At 43.2% G+C, this 19,728-nt stretch overlaps 1 protein-coding gene across 1 annotated transcript in view; it reads right to left on the reverse strand.

Annotated features, from left to right (window-relative positions):
- Nucleotides 1-347: 347 nt before the first annotated feature.
- The window catches only part of SLC12A8 (solute carrier family 12 member 8), a 48,843-nt gene continuing 29,462 nt past the window's right edge, over nt 348-19,728 (reverse strand). The window contains exons 6-13 of the mRNA XM_080621053.1: nt 18,776-18,863; nt 17,245-17,332; nt 13,930-14,076; nt 10,477-11,152; nt 9,474-9,571; nt 6,743-6,860; nt 4,522-4,582; nt 348-2,376 (exon numbers count right to left, since the gene is read on the reverse strand). Of these exons, the coding sequence (XP_080477179.1) occupies nt 2,211-2,376; nt 4,522-4,582; nt 6,743-6,860; nt 9,474-9,571; nt 10,477-11,152; nt 13,930-14,076; nt 17,245-17,332; nt 18,776-18,863 (1,442 nt within the window). The 3' untranslated portion in view covers nt 348-2,210. The remainder of the gene's footprint in view (nt 2,377-4,521; nt 4,583-6,742; nt 6,861-9,473; nt 9,572-10,476; nt 11,153-13,929; nt 14,077-17,244; nt 17,333-18,775; nt 18,864-19,728) is intronic.

A 19,728-nucleotide genomic window follows, 5' to 3' on the forward strand; every position in this document is an offset into this window, starting at 1 on the left:
CAGAGAGACAAATACTCCCACACTCCACACCACCAAGTCATCTGGCTTCAACCAGCACAGCTCCCCCGTTGGCTACACAGCCAAGGGAATCTTCCCCATCCTCCTTCTCTACATCTCTTGTTTGCTGCCTTACTTTAAGAAGGGAACTAAATTATTTAGGAGCTAACAAAGAAGTTAACCCAGGAATTTCTGCCCATTAATCACTCCATGCCACGCTCTGGGGCTTTCTTTTGTCCAAGCTATACAGAAACATGGAGCTGGGCAATCCCAGCCTTAGGATGGAAGGCACCCCACAATATTTTAATGTGACAGGACTTTATGAAATACAAGATTTTACAGTAACGGTATTACAGTTGTGTATCACACTATAACAGGGGATAACACAGCACAGCGAAGGTTGCCAGCAGTGGATCAGCACCAAGGCATGTTTGAAGTTTGCACGACAGCAGTAGCTGCCAAGGTTGAGGATGCTACAAGCATAGGGAGGACGATGGAGCCACTGGTCCCAGGGAACCCAGAGGAAGCTTTAGCATGAAGCCACTTCCGCACAACAGATCCAGATTCTTTGGAAACCAAAGGCAAAAGGCAATGGAAAGACAGAACCCTGGAAGAAGTGTTTCCAACACAGAATGACTGACTTGAAATGGCTCAGCTGGCCACATAGTATAACTTCCCTCTTGCCTCTACTGAGATAATTAAAGTTAGAAACAGTAAAAGACCTGTAACCTTAAAAAAATTAGCCCACTTTCTGCAATGCACCGGGATTGCTCTCTTCTTCATCTCAGCAGAAAGTCTCCTTTACCTCCCTCTGTAAGAAAACTGGAAGAGCCAAAGCTGCAACTGGCCAGACCACAAGATAGGAAGGAGAGGGTTCCCCATGGCTGGTAACACCAGGGCACTGAGTGCTGGCAAGTGGAACGGTGCTCAAAGGCATCGAGTGCAACCACAGCAAACACAGACACAAGTTCCTCATGTCTCAAGCTCTTATTGCACAGAAGGAGAAATAAATAAACTAATGAACTAAACAATCTAAAGGCTGAAACAATTACTGATGAAACAAAGGGAAAGGCAGCAATTTCCTCCTCCTGGTAGCATCAGAACTGATTTGTGGTGCTGTGGCTTGCCTCAACCCGGACCCCTCTCTCGCACATCTGTAAGTCTCTGCCAAGATTGCTGACTGCAGGCAGGACAGCAATCAACAGAGGGGTTTTAACCTGGGAAGCAGAAGCAACAGTGATGGGGGTGTCCATATTAGACCTTGCCCCACAGTCACTGCTCACACACTCTAAGGTCTGCAAAGGAAATCCTGCAGCATCCCCATATGAATCTCTGCAAATCCCAAATCACATCAGCAGGAGGAATGGCTCCTTGTAAGAGCTCATTACAGGATAGGCTTTAAGCAAAGATAAGGCTAAACATATTCTGTTAAGGCACTTCTGAACCATCTATTCCTTCAGCCAGGAGATACTCTATTTGGACCCAGCTATGTGTGTCAGGTCCCAGGTATCACATCTGAAAGGATGTAGGAAATCACTATGAACAGCTGCTAAGACATCAATTTACAGTTTTACAGTAGAGGTCATTATACTGCATTACTGCATTTAAATGTGCAATTCCAATTGTGAATGTATTTCATAATCACTTGCCACTGATTCTGACCTATTGTCTAATGCCTTAAAGTACTTTCTAAGACCTTGGTTATTGAAATGCTGAGGTAGAAAATTACTGTATTAGAAGCAGGCAAATTCATGCCGAGAGGAGAAGTGAATTGACCTGGAAGGTTGCATCCATCCATGGCACACAGCTGGGTATGGGGCACTGGCTCTTGCTGGTGAGGTCACCACTCTCAGGCATAAAGCGTTCTTGGTCACCCAGAGGACATTTGAAATGGGGTGTTGCGCGCTTTTATAGCGGCAATGATCTTTAGAGCTCAATAGCGCTTATAATTGAATTCTTTAACAGGATTATATTGTCCTCAGTAACTCATCACTTCCCTGGACTGGCTCTTTCATTTGCATTTTTTTCCCCATTTTGGATAAGATTTGAAACCCAGCAAAGTTGTAGTTTGCATAAACAAACAAGCCTCGAATATATAGATAACTATTCACATCCTTTTCATATATATTCAAGTATTTCACATGGCACTGTGGCAGCCATTAGCATCTCTAAACGCTTTTTGAAGTGACAGCTTGATTTCTTTTCTGTGTCCTTTAATGGAAATGATTCCCAAACTCCTCTCTGCTGATAACTGAGGACTGGTGATAGCGGTCCCGTGAGGCAAAGTCTGCATTCTCCTCGGTGAGCTGTGTGGTCTCCATGCCAACTGTTGCAAAGGACGGTGTTACCACAATCTGCTCCTTGGGAGATTGCTTTCTCCTGCAAACAGAGAAGTAGAAGCATCTACATCACCCCTTGTTTGACATCCATTAGCAGTCGTGCTCTCCACCGTGCAAACAAGGCAGGGCACTTCGAGAAGAGGCTAAGTCCTTCCCAATGCCCTTGGGAGGCATACAGCTACTCTGAAAACATTTTTCTTAGAAGGCACACAAAAGATATACTCCCTTCCCCCAGCAAACACTGGAAAACGTATTTTTCTTAACAAGTAAGTTTCCTCTTTGAATGCTGGCTAAGGCAAACACTTTCCACACTGTGCAGAGGAAGGAACATGAAATATTTCTCATCATAGGATCAATGCAAAAGACCCTTCTTAGAGTTTCCTAAGCTTTAATGTACAATTATTTCTGTAACTCTTTTAAATGAAAGAGGAGATCTTCCTGCAATTTCTTTGTCCCAGAGGCTGATTTTAAGAAAACCTTACTCCATATCTGCAAATCAAAACTGTAAGAGCTGGTAGAACCAATTCAGATCTCATTGAGCACCTAAGAGCCTTAGAGGTGTCAAGGATCCTTGGTTGCCTCCAACTCTCTTGCAATCTAATTGGATTTCTTTATCTCCAATTCATTAAAATACTTTGCCTGACTTTCAAGAAAAAAGATCAGAAGAAAAACCTGTAAATTGCTTCAATGTACTTTCTTGCAGTGTAGCAAAGGTGGGCTTCAAAATGACCCACCTGACCCCCAAGCTGAGCCAAAATTGTCTTTGTACCAGCATGAGCAGGAGCATTAAGATAAGGCAAACAAGCTGGCTGGATGACTCAGAGACTGCACTTGAGGAGAGACAAATAGGGTCTGTTTCTGCCTTGGGCACTCACCAGCTCCCCACTCAGCCCCCCTTGCCAGGATGGTTCCTCAATGATTGCAACTGAGTGAAGCTCTGAGGACTGTGTCAGTCTGGTAACCCGTAAGATAAATCCCCCTGTGACAACAGCACCTCTACCCACAAGAAGCAGGGCTGCCTCTCCAAAAGGAATAGTTTGTCTTTTCCATACACAGTAATTGTTCACGAAGGCTCACATCTCAACCAGCCTTCTGTGGGGAACCTCTGACAATGGGCAGGAGACAGGGCTGAGGCATACCAACAGACAACCAGGAGCTGCACCAAGCTAAAATGACCTGCCATAGAGACCTAAGAGAGGTCCCACCAGCCCCAGCTTTTCCCCCAAACCACCTCTGCTTCCAAAGGCATATGGCCATGTTATAGGGACTGTGGGCAGAGGCAGAAGCTGGCAAGACAGGCATGTGCCAACGTGCATATGCCAATGTACTTAAGTGCCCGAACTTTCATTTGTTTTAAAGGAGCCATCAAATTTGCGCCTATGACTGGCAGCTCATCTTGTGCAGTCCTTACTACAGTGATCACACACTGCAACAAAAAAACCCAACACAATACATTGAGAACCTCAAACCCCATTGCATTGCAGAGGCAGAGATGGTCATGCCCTGCTATGGGAAACACAAACATAATGGAATTAATAATTAATAGCATCAAAACAGATTAACAAATCTAGTTAATATCCAACCAACCAAAACTCTTAAGGTTCTGAGAAGTAAAACCCCAAGACAATGCTACTGCAGTCCCATGCAAACTCAATACTGAATGGTTCCTTCATTGAAGACTTTGTTTACTGTTTTTGCCCCATGGCTATTGCAGCTCCCTCTCAAATTTCCTCTCTGAAACTTGAGCACAGCTGCCATGAATGCATGTTTCACCACTACCACAGTAATTTACTTTCAATAAATGGTGGTGGAAGAGATGGAATCTCCCATTTCTCATTTCCTACCAGATTTTCCTGTTCAATCTGAGCCATAGAGGTTGAGCACAGACCTTTTGGGGTAAGATTAAGCTTCTGGCACCAAGATATCTGACATCAGCTGACATGTCCACACACAAGACAGAGGAGACTCTTTCTTGCTCACTTATGTGGCCAGCCATATGCAAGGCTTATGAAAGCAAAGAGTAATTTTTACCATTAAGTGAGAATAACTTTGAGTATGCAAGAAGGGCCAGACAGACTGGTTAAGGTAATAGCCAAATCAATTCTTCTACCCGTCTCTGTGCACATTAGTGAGCTACAGGAACAACAATCACCACCTTTCTCACTGCCAAGTGACTGGTACCAACCTGCACAAGGTGATCAAAACTGACTTAATCCAGCCAAAGAAGCTGAAATTCGCTGCTGCTCCTACAGAGAAAAGGCACAAGAAGTCAGCACACTGATAATTCTCTCATAATAGCATTACACCACTGAATTTTTTACATAAAATCTCAAACCAACATGCTTGTTACAAGCCTTCAGTACCCAAAGATTTCATGATGGTGAGAACACTCTTGCAGTCTTCCCACATACTGTGGCTTTTAAGCCATTGTCAAGACATGAACTCAAATTCCCCATGGAGAACAGCTATCCCTTCCCAGACCAATGGCTTGTTAAACTCCCGTAAAGCCATGAGCATAGCATAGACACCCACTGCAGTACCTTTTCCTCCCCAGACTGCAAATATCATTCACACTGCAGGGACAGGCAGAAACTAGGAGCCATTCAGATGATCTCAGCCAGGGTGGCTGTGGTCTCACCATGCATTCCTTCTAGTCTGACCCCATGGAGAGCTGTCTTAGCTGATTATACCAACACTGATTTCTTCTGATCTCACTGTAGCTAATTTCCTGAATTGGCTCACTGCAGGGGCAGGGAAGTGCCAGAGCTGGCAGCAAAGGCAGCAGCAGAAGTCTGTGCTGAGGGACAGGGAGGAGATTAGAGACCCAGCAGCTCCTGCTGGCTTAGACTGCTGAGGAGAAAGCCAGGAAAAAAGTATTTCTGCTCCGGAGGTCTTCATCTAGTCCTTAATCCAAAGCATCCCTCATGCTAGTGTCTCTCACCCTTTATAGACAGAAGGGTCATTCAGTCCTTTGGAGAACATGCTCACAGACTGTTGGATGCCATGTGACCGCAAAACAACATTCACTCACAGCCAAATAAAAATCAGGTTGAACTTTGAGGGTTCATTTCTACTTTTTCTTTGCTGTGCATCGTTTTACTGTATGCATGGGAATGCATGTATAAAAGAAACAAAGAAAAAACATCTAATCATGTTGCTGTTTCTCAGATCACCTTCCAAAATCCTCTACATACTGACTGAGAAATTCTTTTTAAAGTCATTTTTGGTGCATATTTCAAAAGCAGATAACAGAGACATAATACTATGAATACACAAAGGCAAAGTCCAAAGTCTGAAAACATAATTTGTGTTTTGTTTAATAAGCAGGCCTACAAAACACTTTGTTAAAACTTAGATATATCTCAAAAGATACAAATTAGCAAGTACTATCCACAATCTCAGCTCTTTTCTACTATTCTGCACAAATACATAGAAGTCAAGTAAGAGCAGAAGGAGAAGAATGGTTGAGCTGTGTTTTGATGGTTACTGAGTGACAGCTAGTTTTTTGTTTCTCATCATCTGGGTTTCTGAAATCTAGTGCCTACTTACCTGGTGCCTAATAATCTTTCACCTAAATAAACCTGGGCAGGTATTTCTGCATTGCCTAAAAGGCACATGAACTCAGGCTCTTTTGACTTTTGTCATCTTGGACAAAAAATTGCACATTCACACATGCAGGTATTTACAGATGCATGCACCTACATATGTATGTATGTATAAGTACATGAATACATGCACACTGCGTGCATATCACCTTCTCCCTTCAGAGACACAGACCAACACAAACCCCTCCCATGGCTGTGCTAAGGAGCTGTAGGCTCTCATGAGCTTCTTTCTGAATGTGCTTCACTGTTTAATTTTGAACTTGTTTAAGCTGATCACATGAACAGACCTTTTTAATACTCTCTGCCTTAAAGTATTTTCCCAGATTACATTCCCAACATAGTCAACCTGTTTAGTTCTGGAATCAAAAGGCTCTCTTGTTCTGCAGTTAGGAATGCTGAGATTTAATGAGATACTTGTCATAATTCCCATTTTTTTCTCAGGTGGATTTAGATTAAGTTTATTAAAACGTATTTACAGCGGATTTTTCTCATTGCTGTGACACATTTCAATCTGCCATCCTTGTTAAGTCTTAGTATTAGTATCTTGTTTTGCCATTTCAAGTACATTACAATGAAGCAAAAAGCACAATGTTCAAACTATCAAACCAATGTTATTTACAGTTAGAATCCATTATAAAAACAGTCAGAGAGAAAATTTATTAAAACTAGCAATGAAACAAAACATCATTCACTGTGTCACCTGCATATTAAACACCAGAGTCTCAATCCCTCATTAAGTTAAATTAAAGCTTAATGAATTTTTAAGCAGATTTAATAATACAGGAAAAAAATAATACTCACCAAGGGGGAGTCCTGGGCTCACTTGACCAATATAGAAATACACAATAACTGCTGCACCCAGGCTCACAAGGGTGTAGATCCACTGAATCACAAACATTATGATGAGGGACACGATCACCTATCGGGAAGACATGCTTTGGGGTTAACTCCAGAGTCTGTAAGCTCACATGGCGATGACAGCCTGACAGTTCTTTTCCTGCACAGCCCAGCGGCTCCACTGACCTCCTGCTCTGGCCCTGCAGGAGAGCTGGCAGCACAGGGGCCTGGGTATAACTGTGCACCTTCAGACACAGAGTGACACTGAGTCAGCAATTTCATTGAATTATAGAATAGTTACGGTTGGAGAGGACCTTAAGATCATCTAGTTCCAACCCCCCTGCCATGGGGGCATTTTGTTCCTCAACCTGGCAAGAGGAGCTTGCATTGCCACTCTAGCAGAAATTCTTTAAGAACTGAGGCAGTGCTGGATCTTTCAAGTTCTTATGAGACCATCAATAAATGCTGGGTTTGTTGTGTTTTGGTTTGGTTTGGTTTTCCAGAAATGCTGAATCTTGGTTTTAAATGCATACAAAACCAGTGCTTCAATGGCATCTCTGCATCTCCATCTTTCTCAGGGTCTTCTTGGCAGTGTTGTGTGAGAGACATACACAGTCAGGACCTAGGATGCTGCCACTTGGAAATATCCTTATGAGTGTTTCCTTTCAGGCATCTCCCTCGCAGTGTCCCAGGATGGGACACAACAGAGACTCTCCTTGCACAATGATGCCAGCTGCAACTATGTGGGTAGTTGGATGTAGCAGGACCCCTGGGGAACCTTGTCATCTCCTGCCTGCAAAACACTCCCCGGTGTGTGGCTTTTGGCCACGTGCAAAGCATTTCTATCCAGTGTTACCTGAAAAGACTTGGCATGGCATGGCTGAGGTTTCTTGGTAATGAGGTTCTTGTGTGATAAGAAGCCTCATTTGGGCTCACTGTTAAAAGGAGAGACAGCACAGGTTTACAGTGTCATCTTCAGCAGCATGGAGGTAGTTTTCACTGAGCTACCCTGCGTCCTAGAGGCAGCATGGATCTCTGCTTGGACTACTCTAAGAGGAGTATCGAGAGACTTACCAACTCAGGTGGTAGTTTGGCTGAAGGAGCATAATAAGGGGGCAGGAGTAACATATTCATGGGCAAGCTTAGGAAGAGGAAGCGGCAGCATGCAAAGAAAGAGCTAAAAAAGCTCTGAGCCCTCCAGAGAAGGACTTGGGGGTGTTGGTCTATGAGAAACTGAATATGAGCCAACAGTGTGCGCAGGTTAGATAGAAGGAAGAAGTTCTTTATGGTGAGGGTGGTGAGGCACTGGAATGGGTTGCCCAAAGAAGGGGTAAACGCTCCATCCCTGGCAATATTGAAGGCCAGGTTAGACAGAGCCTTGGGTGACATGGTGCAGGGTGAGGAGTCCCTGCCCATGGCAGGGGGGTTGGAACTAGATGATCTTAAGGTCCTTTCCAACCCTAACTATTCTATGATTCTGTGATTCTAAATGAGTCCAGACTGACACAACTGGTGAAACTTCAAGAGAGACAGCAGAGGGAAAAGAAGCCAGGATGAATAAATGCATCTGATTTTTGCTTCTTTGATTTCATTTTCCACCTTTGATCCTTCCTCAGCTCTGCTGCAACCTCCTCCCAGTTGAAAGGAAATCAAATCTGCTTTAATGAATATGTCAGTCATCTCCATAAGCAAGTTCCCCTGCGAAGGCAGAGAGCTGACTGCTCCTCAATGACACGTGCCTGGGAACCCCCTTAGTTACCAAGCCCAGAGACAGCATCCATGTGCAGCTTCCTAAAAATGTCATAGCTTGAGAGGAGCCTCCACATCCATCCCATCCCAGTGCTGCAGTCCAGTGGGACCCCTCACCAGGAGCTGGCTGCTGGCAGCAGCAGCAAATTTGAAAAGTAAGTGTCCAACTCCATCTGAGGATTAAACTTCAAGGGTTCAGTGTGTCGTTTGAGTGGGTTTGTTATATTTTACACACTGCCATGAAATCCCCATTCATGCAGTAAGGCCATATGGTTCATTCATTATGCATATCTGACCCTTTTCTCTCATCTGCCCAATAATCCATCTTTCCAAGATAAATTTAAATATCTTAAACTCCACAGCAGCTTGAGCCAGAAGTAATTTAGAAGTTATTTAGAAGTTATTTATTTTTTAAAGTAACATGCTGGCGGAATGCTACACTTTCCTCCCTCAAAAGATGGAATTTCACAGCTGGGCTGCTGGTATCAGGAGGTCAGCACTAATGAAACCCCACCCTGAGCCTGCAGAAACTGGCTCGTAAATGAAAGCAACACAGCACTGAAGCTGACGTCTCACTCCATCCCACAGCAAGAAAAAGCAGGCTGGCACACAGTGAAAAAAAGGACACTGTTTTTTTTCCCCAGCCAGCCATGCATCTCTAAAGTCCTAAGGTGCCAGTCTTGGAATGTGGACCTTTTGGGGCTGGTGGGGGGGTGGATTTTTTTACTGTTGTTGTGGTGGCTTTAATTAATATGCCATCTCACTTTATCTGAATTTGAACTGCTAGATGCATGGTACCTTGAGTACTTAATTCAAGTGACCTGGGATATTAGAATCAAAAGCCATTTTAAAGTACTAAAGTGTTATTACACTGCAGTAAGTGATGAATTTCCTTCTGTTTTCTACAATCACAAATCAGTGCTCAAAATAAAAGACAACTACTTACACCAGCAAAGGAAACCCAGTGATTGCAGAATCTGGAGTACAAGGATTCTGGTAACTGCTGAATTCCCAGCTCTGGATTCTGCTGCTTTATAGATGGTTCTACAGAAAAAAAATAAAGAAAAAAAAAAAAAGAGAAAAAAGGTAAAAAAAGGAAAAAAAAAGACATTAGAATGGAGCTATAATGTGGGGTTTTTTCTCTGACTTTCATTGTCAGATTCCAGAAAAAGAGAGGGCAGCTGGTATGGCAGAGTTAAATTGAAACCTCTAAAATGAAATTACAAATGCTAGAAAAAAAACCCCATAAAACAGGAAAGGAAACTTGCCAGCTCTGGTATTGAGTCCATTTGAAGGCCAAACCTGCCTGTCTCTGCCTCAGTTTTCCTATTTTCATGGGGATTAAAAAAAAAAAAAAGAAGAAATAATACTTTTCTCCTCAGGGGGGTTTATGAAGCTTAACTGACTAATGCTGATAAACCTCTACAGCACTGAGATGACAAACTCCAACAAATGCACAGTTATCAAGTACTCACATCACCAACAAAACAAACTCGGACTCTTAGCTGTGGATGTTGAATTACAGACTCCTTCTGTGGACCAGGGTCCACCGCACTTTGATAGCCTCAACTTTAGACTCACGCAGCTCCCTCCTACCCCCCACCAGGATGACGTAAATCCCAAGATATACTCAAAACCTTTTAATGTGCAGTGTTAAGCATGCATGTGTATAATAATGAGCACAGAGTAAACAACCCTACACTAAATATAGTCCTGTCTGCTTTCCTGTGATTAATCTTCCATAGGAAATTGCATTGGAACTTCTCCTGTGATGCACTGCGATGAACTGTACCCTCACCTGGAATAAATTATATTACTGCTATGAATCACTGAATGACAGCCCTGTATAAAGCTAGTTTCACACCTGCCTTCAGGAAAGCATCAGGAGGACTAAAGTTATAAACCATTATCCTGTGAACACAGAGATGTCTATCTCCTACAGCCCTTACCTGCTCCTCTCTGGCCGGAGAGCGCTGGCACTTCACTGCAGAGCTGCTCTCCCTGCTCCAGCAGCCTGGTTGTCCGCTGGGCATCCGCAGGGGATGATGAGCATGGACATGCATCACACCGACAGTCCTGCTTAGCCAGGTCCTCACAGGTGTCATTCTGGGGCTCTGTGGTCTCATTCCAGTCATACTGAGCTGAGGGAGTATCATGATGGAGATCCAGGAGAAAGCTGTCTTGTAATGTCTCCTTGGCGGGCTTCTTTGCCTTCTTTTGCTTGACCTTTTGGGTTAAATTCTTGGCTTCTTCATTTTTGCAAGCACCTGGCTTGCTACAAAATGGTTTAAAAAGCTGGTCCATGTCTTTTGAGAATTCCAGCAAGGTGCCATTTGATCTGCTTTGAATTATTCCATCTGCTGAACGGCTGGAGGGCTTGTTGAAAATCAAAGGCTGGGAAGGGTGAGCAGGTCTAGCATTTTCCATGTGGGTCTTGTCAGGTTTCTGCTGAATGTTGTAGCTCAAGGAGACTGAGAAATAGGAATAGTCTACAACAATATATGTCAACATGAAGTTGATGGTGACTATGGGAGCAAGAATGTTCACTTGCCCAATGAAGACAAAAGCCATGGTGATGAGACTTGTCAAGCAAATTGCAGCCACTGGAGTCTTGTTGGGTCCTTTCTAGTTCATAAAGAAAACAAACTTACATTTAAAGCTAATAACCATAAGCCTCGCTTTGAGGATTCCCCACTTGCTTAGCTGCCATGGGTGGTTACCTGAGTGGTCTGCAGCGCTCCCTTAGTCATGAAATTCATGCATGCATGTGCAAGCAGAGGCTCACCAGCTTAATAAATTAAAGAACAGAGTGGAAGCCAAAAGCTGCTGAGCTCCCACCTCACCTCTGAACCTTAGTCAAGCTTTGTCTTTAGAAAATTCATCCACTCTCACTCCGTATCTCCATGGTAAAACAATGTCATTAAAGCAGCTATAAACCTTCAGAAAGATTTGTGAGGCTTATGGGACGTCTGGCAATAAAACACATTAATGAGAGTTAACTGCTTGTCTCTAATTTCACTTCAGGACTCAGTATCACTGCCTACCTACAAGGCTCCCTCACGCTGCCTTTGGAAAGGCTTTGACTGCCAGACACAGTCAAAGAAGCTCTGCCTCTATGGAGCAGTGCCACTTTCACATCAGCAGCTTCTGGCCCTGCCCTGAAATGAGGCTGAGCTAAATCCATGGTCTGCTGAGCCTCTGCACTTGGGGTTTCCCTCTTTTCATCCACCGGCATTGCATTCAGCCCAGTGGCAGGAGGAAAGCAGCAGAGAGGTTAGGCAGCTGAGGATGCTGGAAGGCAGGAGTCAGCCCCCAGTGATGCTGGGAATGCATCAGAAGGCAGGTAGCCAGGAGAAACACTGCCTGCTCTCCTCCTTGGGGTGGGGTGAAGGCAGGGAAAGCAGGAGAAAAAGAGAAACAAAGCAAAGGGCATCAGGGGTGAAAAGACTTGAGCCTTCAGCTCATGAACTTTAATCCCAAGTCTAACATGCCCTACCTTGGGCCAAGCACTCTCTTGACATTTCACTACCCAAGAAGCTTGTGCGTAAAGACCTCGCAGAAAACATCTTCCAAGGGACCGTACAAAACATCTTAGGTTTTCTCTTACTTCATGTGCTTCTTTAATAAACACAAAGCTCAAATGGAAATTACTCCTTTTTCTTCTGATCTAAGTTACACTCAGGTTTAACTGCACAGAAAACACTCCTGTCCTTCCCATCAGCTGGTGTTATGGTGATTACAATGCTTTCTTGAATCACAGAAAAGAAGAACGGATGTGGAACAGATAGGTAAAGGCAAACTAAACTTGTTAACTATCCATAAACCAATCTAGACAACCTTCAAGGTGGCAGAGAGAAGGAAGGAGCAAGAGCGATCTGCCTTTGATTTCTCACCTGTTTTTCAGCCCTGCCCATCATGGCCCTCTGCCTAGACATAGTTCAGAGCAGATAATTTGACAAAAAGACAGAAAGAGAGGGAATCAACTTTGCAGTCAGCTTTGCTAAATCCCTGAGAATTTCACGAGGGTTGCCAAGTGCAGAACAGCCTGTTCTGGGATCACCTGACAACTGCTTTCAGGAGCTGGAAGTTTTTGCTGTCGTTAGTGCTTCTCCTATAATTTTTACTATTTATTATTATTATTGCTACTATTATGACTTTAATTTTAGAAAATTACTTTGAGAAACATAAAAAAAAAAGGATAGAAAATTATTATAAAACATTTAACTATTTTAAAACATTCAGAAATACCAATATAGTAAAATATTATATTTCTGGCTTGAAAGCTGCTCTGAAGGAGTAAAACATTGTAAGGTTTCCCAGCCACTGAGAGACAGCAGCGAGGTACTGTAGGTTATTGAGAGTGATGGAATTACTTTCTTTTTAGAAGAAGGGAAGAACATAAAAAGTAGTTTGTGCTGAACGTATAGTCCAAGACCACAGAGTCCTTAGTGACTGGTACTTTGGTTGATCTCAGTAGAACATCTCATGTGAACGAGGATTATTTGTGAGGACAAGGAAAGCCTCTTGTCATATTCAAAACGAGACAGTTTCAAAGTATATCTCAAGCTTAGCAGCCCCCTAACTTAACTTTTCAAATCTATTGTTTGGTTTTATTTTATAGTGTTCAAAAGGCACCTTATCTTACAAAGAATTGTCCTCTTCTCCACTGCACACAGGCTGAATCCACAGCACCACTAGTCACATACTCAGCTATGAGCTTACCAAAGAGGATAAGAACAGCTCAAGGAAAATGTGCATGGAAGAAGAAAAAGAAAGAAAAAAAAAGATAGAGGTAGTTACCATCCATTTCATTACATGCTTGGACTAAATCTTCAGGCTTCTTCCCTGGACAGGAAGGCAGAGAAGAGCTAGGAACCTCCCTCAGTCATGGTTAGGGTCAGCAGCAGCATAAATAATGCATTGGCAAAAATCCCCATGGGCAAAGCTGTTTCATAAGTAATTGTTTTACTGAGGACATCTCAAAGAAGTGGGTCTGAGAGAGGGAGGGGGCTGACAGCAGTCCAGGAAGGGCTGTCCATGCACAGAGGTAGGACAGACAGCCCCAGGCTGGAGCACAGAGGTGGGTGAATGAGATGCTGAAAGTGAAGCAGGGCTGTTCCTGCATAGGAGCCTCATGGGAGAGCTTGAGACAGAGGCAGTGCAGCACAGGGGACAGGCAGGGAAAGGACTGCAGGCAGCTGGCCTCTTGGTTTTATAATAAAACCATCCATTCCCTGGCTTTTCTGCACATGCATAAGGTATCAGGACCTAAGTCTTCCCCTTCTTGCATTTCATGCCTCCCTCATCTCACCCTATAAACACATAGCCATCCTGGCTTCTCAAATCACCAGTTTTCCTTCAGGCAAAGGTTTGACAGCGATCTCAGAGAAAGGATGACTAACCCCATGTCCAAGGAAAGCAAGCCTGGGGATCACATTCTCCTGGGCAATGCACTGCAGGATCCTGGGTGCTCCATATAGCCCTCCCATGCAGGAGGCCAGGGACGAGATGTACAGCCCTATCAGAAACAAGAAACCCACCAAGGATACCTAGAGGAAGCAGAGAGAATGAGAAGTTGATTATATTGATCTTTAAAGACCCCTGAGCAGTCTTAAATGCATGTACTTTAAGGGATCACATGTCTTTCATAACATTGCTAAATGAACAGAGTGAGCCTTGGGAAAGCAGCAATTTATCTGGTCTGTGGAATAAAGTACAAGCAATTAATAGAGGAAAATTATCCCATAAAAGTAATTTAATACTGAACATCCTGTACCGACAGAGCCATTTGACAAGATCATATCCAAGAAATTCTTTGCCACTTCGAGCAATCGCATCAAAGCAGCAGCTATTAGATTCCCCTTAAGTAACTGGAAGTGAGTTTATTTCAGTAGCGATCACTTATATACAGAGCTCATCATACAGGAAAAGCTGCCCAGGCTTCCAACCATCCAAAACAGGAAGACAAACCCCTGGGTCCCAGAGGGGAAAACCAATCCTGAAAGAAACCCACAGTAAAACCAAATCAAAATTGCCACTTAAACAAATGGCATCTCAAAAAATACACTCTGAAGGATATAATACAATTACCTTATTTTCCTGTCTTCAATGAGAAAAGAATTTCCTTTGGCCAAGACAAAACTTAAATCTTTAAAGCCACAGTGCTAATAAGGATGATTTTATTACTGGTTTCTATTGAGCACCCTTTCAAATGGGGAGCATCTCCTACAGGCATGGAGGGAAAGTAGGGTAGCTTATGGACTATTACACAGAATGAGGACTGGGGTCCCTCTGCACAGGTCCTCAGTGCTGCAAAAACAGGCAGCATATCTAAAAAAACACCACCCAAATACACAAAACCCCACAACAGGAACACTGTTCAAGAAAGTCTTGAAATGGAAGTGCTCCTGGTGCCATGGTGTAAGGACATGAGCAGATGCAGCCAAGCAGACTAAGGTCTGGGGTCGCCTGAGCCATCCCCAAGTCCTGCAAGACCATACATGTCTGACAACCAGCAGCCAGCCACAGAGGAAGGCAAGGCTGGGGGGGAGTAACACCAACAGAAACACCACGCAGCGATAATACCCCCAAATTTCAGTCCAGACCCACCCTGCCCATACTCTACTGCAGCAAGCTGCTGGAGATCCAGACAGACATCTGTGGCAGAGGATGTCACTGAATGCAGGTCCCCTGCATCACACATGTCCTTTGCTCCCAGCCCTTCTCTCATGGAAAATGAGGTCTAAACAAACATGGCCCCTCCCAGTTTCTGCCCCTGTTGAAGTCAGGTGGCACATGCTTTATTAGAAAGAATTACAAAAATGTACGTGGCTAAAGATGATTCAAGCTATATTTGCCTTTTCCTCATGTATAAAATCTGCACACAGCAAAGAGGACATTGGATAAAAAGCCATAAAATGCTTGCTGTTCGGTAAAGGCACATAAAATTAATGTTGTGGTCCAGAATTGCAGAAACTTCTTACCACAACATTTATTTTCCCCATGAAGTCCACTTAGCCTTGTGAATTTTATCTTGAGGGACAGAAGAAACTTGAGGCAAAGATAAGCAATTATCAGTTTCCACTAGACCAACGGACAGAGACTCAATGGGGAATCTTCCCTTCCCTCTCCTCTAATCATGCCCTGCCTTGAGAAATACTTGGAAGACACAAACAGTTGTGCTAGATACCACATATTATTTCAGCTGCCAAAAATGCTTGCATTTAAATGTACTGCTTGGCATTCAGATCAGGGGAAGAGGGGAAGAGTCCTTTTCACTGAGGCTGATGAAAGGATTTGCTGGGGGGGCTGAGCATGGAGAGTGTGAATACTTTGTAAGAAATTGGCACTTGGAGCTCATTAGAAGTGAAATTACTGAATCTCATTTTTATGTTTCAAAAGCCAAACAAGTATTGTAAGGGAGAAAAGCAGCCAAGCACTCACTCACCTGTGAGTGACAGAAAGGGAGCGTTTGGATGTGTAATAATCTCTCCCTGCCTGTCTCTCTTCAAACAAAGTCATTAAAATCTAAAGCAGCTTGGAGTAACTCAAAGAAGCAACGCGAGTATTGGGATTGCACCACTGTTGTGTTCCATTCTAGGGAAAAGGAAACTGAATTTGCTCTTTTGGGGGCTTGGGTTGGTTGGTTTTTATATTTAACATTATTTAATATCTTCACATTCTTTACTGTGAGATTTTTCATCTATTCTGCAACCCCACAAGTTTTGAAGTTAAACCACAGCTTTAACAGTCTCTTCAGTGGATACACTTAAAGCTGATTCTTTTAGTTACTGTACTTTTCACCTACTAAGTCATTAACATACAAAGACATTGCTTTAAAGAAGGTAGGCTCATTCTTTTTTTCCCTGAAACAGAGATGATTTTTGACTTTAGCAGGAGCCTCACCAATAACATGGAGCTTATTTGGGGGGCTGGAGGAATTCCAGAGCTACAATTACTTAGAAAGAAAACAAAGCCAGATTTTCAGATTTACATTTTAGATTAAAACCATGCTACAAATTAAATAAATGGCAAACATCTCCATTTTAAATTAATCACAAGAAATAGTGTCAAATATGGTGAACCCATGATTCCGGATAATGCTGAATAACAGAAACTTAGCCCTTCTGTATCCCATCTGAAGTAAGACAACAGCACACAGCAAAATCTTTTGCTCTCTTATTCAAGGCCTGAAATGGTAAGGTTCATTGCCTGTGACACTGCAAACCTCCCTCATGTATATACACCCATGTGGAATGTCTCAAGTTTAATAATCCTATTGCTGGCCCTGCAATTATAGCCCACTAGATGTGGGCTATAAGTAAGCTTCACTTGACTTAGTAAAGATAGGCAGCGGGGTTCTTTAGAGATTTCAGGGGTTCTTTAGAGAATTCAATTTGGTCTAAGCTTTCACCAAAGAGAAAGGAAACACTGAATAAAATACAGCATTTATCATTAGACTATATTAGCATATTTAACTCTTAAAGCTATTGCCGGGTGATTATGCCAAGATTCAGCATTACTGGACATGCTGGTGAATGCAAAATTACACAAATAATTGTACACTGAGATTTGCAATGGGAAAATCCCCCTGAATTTCTATGAGGGATGTGTACCCAAATTCATCAGGCTTTGGAAAGTTCAATCATTCAGTGAGGCAGATGGCCACTTGAAAGCACTATTATATAAAACTACACTGGGTTATTTGAACAAGTTACCTTCTCTGCTATCATGAAGTCATAGCGGAGCGACTGACGGGTACAAATGGCTCCCAGCAAAAAAACAAAGACCATGTACAGAAACCACCTGCAAACAATAAAAATACAGTCTTTTTTTTTCCAGTAAGACAAGACCATTGGTATTTCTGCTCATCAGCAGAGACAGGAGACAATCAAGTACCAGCAAGTTGTGTCTTCAATCACTCTGCATGGGCTGCTCCTGCAGGGATTAATTTAACACCAGTCCATGTTTCTTACCCACTACAATGTACCAGGAACAGTTGCAGCATGACCTTACAGTACCCTTGAGGGGAAGCTACCTGCACTATTGATGTGTGCGGGGGAGAATAACCGAGTCCTGGGGACAGACTTTTTGATAGGGCCTGTAGGGATAATGTTTTTAAACTGCAAGAGGGTAGATTCAGGCTAGACATAAGAAAGAAATTTTTTATGATGGGGGTGGTGAAACACTGGCACAGGTTGCCCAGAGAGGCAGCAGATGCCCCATCCCTGGAGACATTCAAGGTCAGGCTGGACAGGGCTCTGAGCAACCTGATCTAGTTGAAGATGTCCCTGCTCATTTGCAGGGGGGTTGGACTAGATGACCTTGAAAGCTCCTTTCCAACCCAAACCATTCTATGATTGTGGAGGTACAGAGATCCCCTCATCTGGCAGTAACATTAAACACCGCAGCCAGCCTGCTCTCCAACCCAAGTCATGATCCTCTTCTGGTGTCCCTGGCCTTTCCAGTACTCAGGTGAAGGGATAATCCAGTCTGTCTGCAAAGCCCAGAGAGCAGAGATGTAAATGGCCACAGTCCATCCATCTGTGATACTTCTGTGTCCTACAGAATCCCCTCACTTCAAACAAGCACCAATTTTGTCAGGAATCTCTCTAAATTGTGAAGATCCTTTCTGTCTGAACCTTGGTACACAATTAAAAGTAACAATTTCAAAAGCAATTTAGGTGGCAATGAAAACAGTCAGGAAAACCTACTGAGGTTTGTGAGTTTTTTAATATGTAACAGTATTTTACTCCTGGAAAGCACAATTTTCTGGGGAGAGGACTGCTTGGGGATGAAGGGCTCCTGCACTCTCCTGGCCTTGTAGGGTCATCTCACCTGTCTTGGCCCCATTTTCCCCTAAAATTGTATTTTTAATTTTTCTAGTATTTTCTATTTATATAGAAAAATAAGGCACTTCAAAATCAACAGTAGTAAGTGACAAAACCACGCACCCCAGGCCTTTGAGAACTTTGATCCCGTTCTGGGACAGCCAGGCTGCAGCAGCACAACTGCTCTAGCACCAACACAGATCCCACCCAGCAAGGGAAAGACTGATTACATGCGCATTAACGAACCTCTTCTCTAACCCACCCAGAATAGGTGGTTGTAACGGATAATAGTTTGAATGACAGCCAGCCTTTAATTTTCCAGATGGCTTAGTAATAAAATGCTGATAGGAATATGAAATAGATTGGTCACATCCAGGGCAGTCTCCAAAGAGTAAATTTTTCACAATTAATGACTTACGAGGTACCAATAGCAGCCAGAGATCCCAAGGGGATGCTGGTAGCAGGCTTCTGGAGATCTCCGCTCATATTGAACCCAGCCATCACACCTGTAGAGATGCAATTTAATCTAAGTTACAGCATATATAATAGGTATTACAATATGTAATATAATTTAATCAATCAGTTAACTGATTAACCAGTAACAATATCACTTCATTGCACTGCCATGCACACAAATATTGGTTTCCATTGATGCTTGGTAAGAAACTGCTCATGTCTTTGAAGCAAGCCACCAATATCACATCTACAAAGAACCCTTTGTCCAGTTTGAACAATGCTGTGGGGGAAGCAGAACAAAACCCATCTTATCTTAGTGCAAACCTCACAGAAGACAGTGCTGCTCAACTGTTGAAAAGATAAATGCTACCGTTCATCACAGCAGTGCATTCAGCAGGTGGTACCACCCCCCCAGACCAGATCCATTACAGTTCCCTGCATTCATGGGGGACAACCACCATTACAAAATGGCCTGTCCTGTCTGTGCTTAATGACGATCACATGCGCATTTAGCAGAGGGAATAACAGTGCTCAGCACGTAGCTGGCACCTTCCAGCCAAGGGACCTGCTTTGGAAGTAGGCATTGTCTCTACTTTGCAGATAGGAAAAAGAAGCGCTGAGAGGGCGAGTGATTGTCCCAGCAGCATGTAGAAAACATGTGGTAGAACTAAATAAAGTACTGAACTGTTATTTTAGGCCAGAGTACAGGGTATTGTACAATCAGGAATGGTCCTTAACCTAAAAAATTGCCATCTAAGACGCAAGAAAGGGAAACAGCATGAAGCAATGGATTACAGTCTCCATGTTGAGGCTAGGAACCCAAGGTACAAACTGGTTGTGAGGCTTAGCCCATACTTAAAGGAGGAGTTATACCAGATTTGCCAAGAAAACACAACTTTTCTTGTTACATTATCT

Source organism: Psittacula echo (assembly GCF_963264785.1).
Source record: "Psittacula echo genome assembly, chromosome: 6".
In the NCBI taxonomy this organism is placed as follows: Eukaryota; Metazoa; Chordata; class Aves; order Psittaciformes; family Psittacidae; genus Psittacula; species Psittacula echo.